At 28.0% G+C, this 8,874-nt stretch overlaps 2 protein-coding genes across 2 annotated transcripts; one reads left to right on the top strand and one right to left on the bottom strand.

Annotated features, from left to right (window-relative positions):
• Positions 1-1,782: 1,782 nt before the first annotated feature.
• Positions 1,783-2,199, bottom strand: LOC107468436 (LOB domain-containing protein 38-like). The gene has a single exon (XM_016087717.1). It carries the CDS (start codon positions 2,197-2,199, stop codon positions 1,783-1,785), a length of 417 nt encoding a protein of 138 aa, XP_015943203.1.
• A 942-nt stretch (positions 2,200-3,141) lies between these two features.
• Positions 3,142-5,873, top strand: LOC107468525 (pathogenesis-related protein PRB1-3). The gene is made up of 2 exons (XM_016087833.3): positions 3,142-3,634; positions 5,425-5,873. Exons 1-2 carry the CDS (start codon positions 3,142-3,144, stop codon positions 5,871-5,873), a joined length of 942 nt encoding a protein of 313 aa, XP_015943319.2.
• The last annotated feature ends 3,001 nt before the right edge of the window (positions 5,874-8,874 follow it).

The following is an 8,874-nucleotide window of genomic DNA, read 5'->3' as shown; positions in this document are numbered from 1 at the left end:
AATCGATCGATCAAACTAAATTGAAAACTGATCATTTTTTTTTTGTATGGGTGTCTCTTCTTTTATGATTCTATTAATTATAATAATTAATAATTAATTAATAAATATTAAATAAGATAAATTCTAATTTTTTTTGTTTTACAAACATTATCAAATATAGTTTTGATTTGGTCAATTAATTTGTTGTATGCGTCAACCGAGAACAAACATGATCTAGTATATATCTATTATTTAAAGGAAAAGTAGTGTCATAAGATTAGCACACATTTATGATTTATAACCATTAATTAATTATTATTAATATTTTTAATAGTGTAAGATTATATTTAATAGTATAAAATTGTATATTTTTTTCTACTAATTAAATACGGACCAAATTTTAATAAAAGTATTGATTTCTTAAAATTTTTTCTTATTTAAAACGTCTATTGTATCGTCTTGATTAAAAAACGTTTTTGCCGTATATATTAAAGTAAACACCTTTATTAAATAAAAGTTTAAAACAAAATCCACCACCTTTATTAATAATTTATATTTCTTTGTCGATCATCTAGTAAATTTCGATACATGTATTTTAAGTACACGAAAAGACAACTACGACATAATATAAATAGATGATACATATCCAAGCCTAAACACTTATCCTCTAAAACAATAAAACAAGGATGAAGATGGTAATAATAATAATAAGCTTTGTAAGCATATTATTGCCATTGTGCATAGTAACTGCGGTACAAGACTCTGAGCAAATGTTGGGTTCTTCCGTTGAAGTGGGATGTGAAATTAGCAAAAGAAGCTCAAAAGCTTTTGAATAAACTCATCCGATCCCAAGCCCTTACTACGGCCAGAATTCTTTGTGGAATAGGGGATCCGATCCCATTATGGGAGCAAAAGCGGTGGCTGGCGTGGTGGATTGCCGACAAAAAGTACTACGACCGTAAATCCAATTCATGTATTAGTGGTGATTGTAAATGCTACACTAAAGTTGTTTGAAAAAACACTAATCATGTTGGGTGTGCTAGTGTTAAGTGCAATAAATGTCAAATGAGATGCATCCGTGTTGTTTGTCTTTATGGTCCCGAAAGAAACGTTGATGGTGTACGTCCTTACTAATTAATTAAACTATTTTTATGTGTATTAAAATTAGCCATTAAAATTGAATAATGTTATATAATTAAATTATTATAAATAATAAATAAAAATATATAATTAATAATATTTATATTTATATACCTCAACTTTTTTGTGTGGGTGTCTCTTCTCTTATGATTCTTGTAGTATGAGTATCTATAATGAACTATTTATATTTGCGACAAAAAATTATTTTTTATATATAATAAATAAAAAATATTTAATAATTAAAATAAATTAGATAAAAATTTAATAAATAATTAATAAATATTAAATAAGATAAATCTGATTATTTTTTTTGTTTTTCAAGCATTATCAAATGTAGTTTTAATAGGGTCAATTAATTTGTTGTATGCGTCAACCCAGAACAAACATGATCACGTATTTATTATTTAAAGGGAAAATAGTGTCATAAAATTATTAGCATATTTGTAATGGAAAAGTATATGAAACAAGAGCTTATTAGCCAAAAACTAAACAAAACCACATAAATTTATATTAATAATCAAAATTTAAAAAATTTAAAATTGATTAACTAAACCTAATTAAAACCTATAAAAATCTTTATCTTCTCTCTTACATTAACCTACCCACCTCTAACAATCAAACACACAGACCTCTCTCTCTCACCGTCAGGCCCTCTCCGCCTCCTCACCTCCCCACCGCGACCCACTCTTCTGATTGCTTCCGCTTCCAGCCGGAACTGTCTTTACCAGATCGAGAGCTCGTGAACCTTATGCTCGGACTCGGGTTCAGGTCTTGGAGCTTCCGCGCGTCAGTGCACGTGACTTTTCTCTCGGAGTCGGCGTCAACAGCAACAGGAACAGGCACGTTGAGACCGAATAGCTCCGGCATAGGCCTGAGGGAGCCTCCTCGGAGCACCGTTTCAATGGCGGCCTGACATATGTGCCAGTTTCCAGTCCATAGTAGTCCAACGTCACCGTTAACCGGGTTAACCGTTCGTCCACATGCTTCGAAAAGTAGAGACTGAAAAAGAGCTGCACAGAATATATGTTCTTGCTTTTGAAGGTGGACTTGGTTGGAGAGTGCTATGATGCAGGTGATCATGTGAAGTTTGGATTGTCAATGGCTTTCACAGTAGTCGCACGGTAGCACATCATCACGATGTTGCTCTTTGTGTTTTGGGATATTAGGTACCATTTTGATAATTAAAGAGACTGCAAACTACACAATTATAGAAATATAAAAAAAGCATTCATTTAATATGAAAAAAACATCCTAATACTTAACAAAAAAAAATATCCAGTTATATTTTAGCAAAAATAATTAAATATCTATAAAATATAAAAAAATATGAAATTCTTAAAGAAATAGAGACATTCACATTTGCAATACAAAAAAAATTCGAAAATATATAAAAGAACATCCATTTAGTATGAAAAAGAAACATTCTGATACTTAACAAAAGAAACATCATATATATTAACTCGTAGAGATTTTGGATTTACCAAAGGTATTTTAGCTGATTTTTGGCTAATACCCTTTTAGTTTTCTAGCATTGCTTATTTGTAATTTATAGTTATTAATTAGTTATTATTAATATTTTTAATAGTATAAGATTATATTTAATAATGTGAAATTACACACTTTTTTTACTGATTAAATAAGGATCAAATTTTAATAAAAATACTGATTTCTTAGATTTTTTTTTTTATTTAAAGCGTCTACCATATCGTCTTGATTAAAAGACGTTTTGACCATATATATTAAAAAATAAACACCTTTATTAAATAAAAGTATAAAATAAAATCTACCACCATAGTCTAGTAGTTATTATGAAAGATCAGAGCCAAGGATCATGGATTATACTTGATCTTATTAAACTGCTCTAATAATTGATAATTAATAATTTATATTTCTTTGTTGATCATCTAGTAAATTTCGATACATGTATTATTCTAGGTACACGAAAAGGCAATTACGACATAATATAAATAGATGATACATATCCAAACCTAAACACTTGTCCTCTAAAACAATAAAACGAGGATGAAGATGGTAATAATAATAATAAGCTTTGTAAGCATATTATTGCCATTGTGCATAGTAGCTACGGTACAAGAGCCTCCAGAAGAGTATTTGGAAATCCATAATGATGCACGAGCAAGCCTTGGGATTCCTCCTCTAAAGTGGGATGTGAAATTAGCAAAAAAAGCTCAACAGTATTTGAATAAACTCATCCAAACTTGTCTCAAGGGAAAACTTCAGCCAATCATAAGCCGTTACTACGGCCAAAATCTTGCGTGGCATATGGCATCCGATCCCTTAACAGGAGCAAAAGCGGTGGCGGGGTGGGTTGCCGAAAAAAAGTATTACGACTATAAATCCAATTCGTGCATTGGCGGTGGTGATTGTGAATGCTACACTCAGGTTGTTTGGAGAAACACTACTCATATTGGGTGTGCTACAGTTAAGTGCGATAAATGCCAAAAGAGATGCACCCTTGTTCTTTGTCTTTATAGTCCTCCAGGAAATGCTGATGGTGAACGCCCTTATTAGTTAATTAAACTACTTTTATTTATTAAGTATACACTAAAATTAACTATTAAAATCGAGTAATACTACGTATTGGATAATGCTACGTAGTGAAATCATTATAAATAATAAATAAAAATATATGTTATAAGTTATAGTTTAATTAACGAGAAATGATATATATATTATTTTGTGTATTTTTTTCTTTCGTACATCTTTCACTTTTGGTATGAAAAATAATTGCAAAAAGTGAATGAAAATAAAAAAATTATCTTTCATACCATAAAAATATTAAAAATGTAAAAAAAAATGATACATGTTAGTATTCTACCATACCAACACGTAAGAATATGATCGGCTAATATATACTATAAGTTTGCAATAGTTTCCTATTTTCGTTCTTGTTGCATTGATCTTGTAGATTTTATGGTTATCAATTTTAGCTTATAACTATGGTTGTGTTTGCCCAAGTTTTCTTTTTTTTCGGCCTTACATGCGTAATATATTGAAAGTTAAAACAGTACGCAATTAGTATTAATCACTAAATTTTTCCAATAATTAACAAATTCTTGACCCTCAATAAAGAAAAATCAAGGAAAGTAAAGATTAGTAGATCAAATAACAATTGAAAAATAATAGAAACAACCAATGTTTTAAAAATCGAATTGAGTCAATTGGTTAGATTGAGAATTGTTTACTATGTGATTGTGATTTGGTTGATAAACTAAAATTGTCTGTTTAAAAACTGTTCATAACGATTAAATTGGCCAAAACTCGATCGGTCAAATTAAATCGAAAACTGATCCATTTTTTGTGTGGGTGTCTCTTTTTAATTTTTATGATTCTTGTAGTATGAGTATCTCTAATGAACTATTTAAATTTACGACAAAAAAGTTATTTTTATATATAATAAATAAAAACATGACCATAATTAGGTATTTTTTAAATATTATTTTTTATTTTGTTTTTATTGAAAAATAAATAAAATATAAATACTTTTTTTAATTTTTAAAGAGGAAGTATAGGGAGCCAATCTGTTAATAAAATATTTGTACAATGTGTATAATAGAGATTTAGAAATGTCCGATTCAATATTAAAGATATAAGCATTAATGTTATCTTTTTTCATTAGTTTAAGTTTTTGGGATGAGGTGTTTTGACATGAGATGTTTATTATCTCTAGTACCCGGATAGTTATTCTGAATAGTATAGGTGATGTTCATTTTTTAACTCATAATGGGCCAAATAAATAATCCATTGTATATATTGTACAAATATTCCATTGACTCGCTAATAAAACTCTTTTTTAAATAATTAATACGTAAAAATAAATTAATAATAATAAATTTTTAAAAATATTGACTGAAAAAAGAACAAGTAATATTTTTTATATTAAAAGCGTCCATCGAATCGTCTTAATTAAACGACATTTTGGCAATATATATTAAAATAAACACCTTTATTTTATACTATATAAAATAAGAATATAAAATAAAATCTACCACCATAGTCTAGTAGTTATTATAAAAGATCAGAGCCAACAGCCAAGGATCATCGATTATACTTGATCATTAAGCTGCTCTAATAATAATTGATAATTAATAATTTATATTTCCTTGTCGATCATCTAGTAAATTTCGATACATGTATTCCAAGTACACGAAAAGGCAACTACGACATAATATAAATAGATGATACATACCCAAGCCTAAACACATCTCTAAAACAATAAAACGAGGATGAAGATGGTAATAATAATAATAAGCTTTCTAAGCATATTATTGCCATTGTGCATAGTAACTGCGGTACAAGAGTCTCCAGACGAGTATTTGAAAGTCCATAATGATGAACGAGCAAAAGTTGGGGTTCCTCCATTAAAGTGGGATGAGAAATTAGCAAGAAAAGCTCAAAAGTATTTGAATACAATCACCCAACATTGTCTCGAGGGGAAATATCAGCCAACCATAGACCCTTACTACGGCCAGAATGTTGCGTGGCATATGACATCCGATCACTTTACGGGGGCAAAAGCCGTGGAGGGGTGGGTTGCCGAAAAAAAGTACTACGACCATAAATCCAATTTGTGCATTGGTGGTGATTGTGAATGCTACATTCAGGTTGTTTGGAGAGACACTACTCATGTTGGATGTGCTAGAGTTAAGTGCGATAAATGCCAAGTGGGATGCACTCTTGTTGCTTGTCTTTATAGTCCTCCAGGAAACGATGATGGTGTACGTCCTTACTAGTTAATTAAACTACTTTTATTATGTATACAATAAAATTGGCTATTAAAATTAAATAATGCTACGTAGCTAAAATTAAATGTAAACCAAATTTTAATTTTTTTGTTATTATTGCATGCATTTATAATTTTATAATTTTTTCTCTCAAATAAAAATTTTAAATTTTTATATTTTTAATTCTAAAAAAATCTCAAATCACCTCAACACATTTTACAAAAAATAAAAATATTTTAAATTTGATCGGTCTCTAGTTATTTATTAAAAATTAAAAATATTCAAAATTATTGGTTTATGATTTGTAAAATAAGATAATAAATAATAATAAAGTAGCACCAATTTATTGATTATGAATGGATAATATGTGTATAAAATTATAAATATTATAGGTATAAAATTATGAATATTATTAAAATAAAATTCTAGATATTACGTGTATTTTATCTAACTATGAATATTATGTATATGATCTTATGGATATTATAAGTAAATTTGTCAATTAAATAAATTAATTTACATATTTAACATTTTTTTCAAATTCAATTATAGTAAAATTTAAAAATATATGTGAATCAGAATAAATCATTTTACTTTAAAAACATGAAACAAGTTTTCAAATTATCAAAGACGGTGATTTAAAAAATTATACATTAATTTAAATGTATGATGTCTTTAAAAAAAATTAAAATAATTTGAATTATGATTTATTAGTATACAAGTGAAATAATTTAGAATATGTAGTAAAATATAATTTAAAATTAAATAATATTAATTATAAAAAAATATTAACTATAAAAATTATGTGTATAAATATATAGATATTACAAAATAAATAAAAAATATATTTTTATTAAAAGGCAATCCATATCAATTCCCTTTATCCATCATGGACCTAAGTGGTTGCATGTGAATAATGTGTGTGTTATGCTATCATGTGAATGTATAAAACTAGCTATTAGAGCTGACTTGATGAAAGGCAGAATCCATGCAGCAACCAACAAATAGACGGTAATTAATTTGATGAATTGTAATGAGGTATTTGCTTTGGTCTTTAAAAATGATTTTTAATTATTAAAAAATATTAAATAATTACTTTTTTAATTTAAAAGTATACTAACTAAAAAATTTTAAATATTTAAAATTTACTAAAAAAATTAGACAACAAATATTAGATGCCATATGCCTTATAATTAATATGTGACATTATACGTATACGCATAAATTTTGACTTGTTAATTAGGCCTAATGATCAATGTCTCTTAAAACATTTATATCAAGTTAGAGAGAGGGGGGTTTTAAATCAAACATTTATATAAAGTTAAACCACACATATATGATATAATTTTAGCAATACAAATGGTTATTTTTGTAGAGAAATTATGTTTATATTTCTTTTTTTTTTTATTATTAATTTCAAAACGTTATTTGAAATACTAATTTTGGTGAGATTAACAATTCTATTATGGCAACATAATTTAGATTCATTAATTTTAACGAGATTAATAATTTTATTGTAAAAACTCTCTTTAGTTGGTTAAGTTAAAGATATAAAATAAAATTTTTATTTATAAGAGAATTTAGAATAAAATAAACACAAAATTTATATCATATTCATCTTATATTTACTTTAAAATTAAAAGATACATGAATTATTTATATTAATAAAAAAGCAAAAGCCTTTATAATTTAAATAGTATAAAATTAATACATAACGCAATTTAATTACTATATATCCTAAATAATATAAAATTTATATCCCCTTATTATAATTAACTAATTAATATACCTAATCTCCTGTGTCTCCTTGTTCCTGCATCATTATTTGATTAAGGCATTTACAAACTTTTTTAATTTGACCTCAAGTTATTATGAAAGATCAGAATCAAGAATCATCAATTATATATAATTATTATACTGCTCTAATTGATAATTAATATTTTAGTTTCTTTCTTGATCATCTAGTAATTAAATCAATACATGTATTCAAGTACATCAAAAGGCAACTATATACATATAGCCATTATTCATTACAATATTATAATAATCCAACAAATGAGAATTGGCAGAGAACAATAAAATGAGAATTATGAAGATGGTAATAATAATAATAAATTTTGTAAGTATATTATTGCCATTGTGCATAGCAGCTATGATAGCGAATGAGGCAGAGCCTCCAGAAGAGTATTTGAGAGGCTACAACACTGCACGACCAAGTGTTGGGGTTCCTCCACTAAAGTGGGATGTAAAACTAGAAAAAAAAAGCTCAAGAGCTGGTGAATGAATGCCTCAGAATCTGCTGGGGAAAACCACCGCCATGCAAGTCCCCTATCTACGGCGAGAATCTTATGCTGAAGTTTGGATCTGCTGAACACATTACAGCAGCAAAAGTAGTGAGATGGGTGGCACAGAAAGAGTACTACGACCATAAATCCAACTCGTGTATTGGTGGTAAGTGTAAAGAATACACTCAAGTTGTTTGGAGAGAAACTACTCATGTTGGGTGTGCTAGAGTTAAGTGCGATGACTGCCAAAAGAGGAGTACAGATTTTATGTGCTGCGTGTGTTTGGCTTACTAATATGTATAACATTTAATTTTGGCTGATCGATGTGCCTGTTGATAAAGAGTCATTGAATTATATATGCTTTTTAATCTAACGGTAAAAATTTGTCTAAATCTAATTTCATATGATTGGCTAGTAATACTTTAATTTACTTTTGTGTTAGTGGGATATAAATATTAGTTTTATGATAATTATTATTGTTAAATTTAGAATGTTTTGTGTATTATATCAAAAAATTAAAAAATCAAATATTTAAATTAATTCAGTTTGATTTTGGAACCTTAACGCTCAATTCTCTCAAACTCCTCGGCGATGCTCACTTGAACAACGGAACCATCAGCCTCACGCGCGACCTTTCGGTCCCCAGCTATGGCTCCAGCAGAGCCTTATATTCTCGTCCGGTCAAATTCTACCAACCGGGAAACCATTCTCCGGCCAGCTTCCGA

This window comes from Arachis duranensis, chromosome 10 (assembly GCF_000817695.3).
Source record: "Arachis duranensis cultivar V14167 chromosome 10, aradu.V14167.gnm2.J7QH, whole genome shotgun sequence".
In the NCBI taxonomy this organism is placed as follows: domain Eukaryota; kingdom Viridiplantae; phylum Streptophyta; class Magnoliopsida; order Fabales; family Fabaceae; genus Arachis; species Arachis duranensis.
Note: the sequence above shows the minus strand (reverse complement) of the source record. Positions and strands in the feature narration are given on the sequence as shown.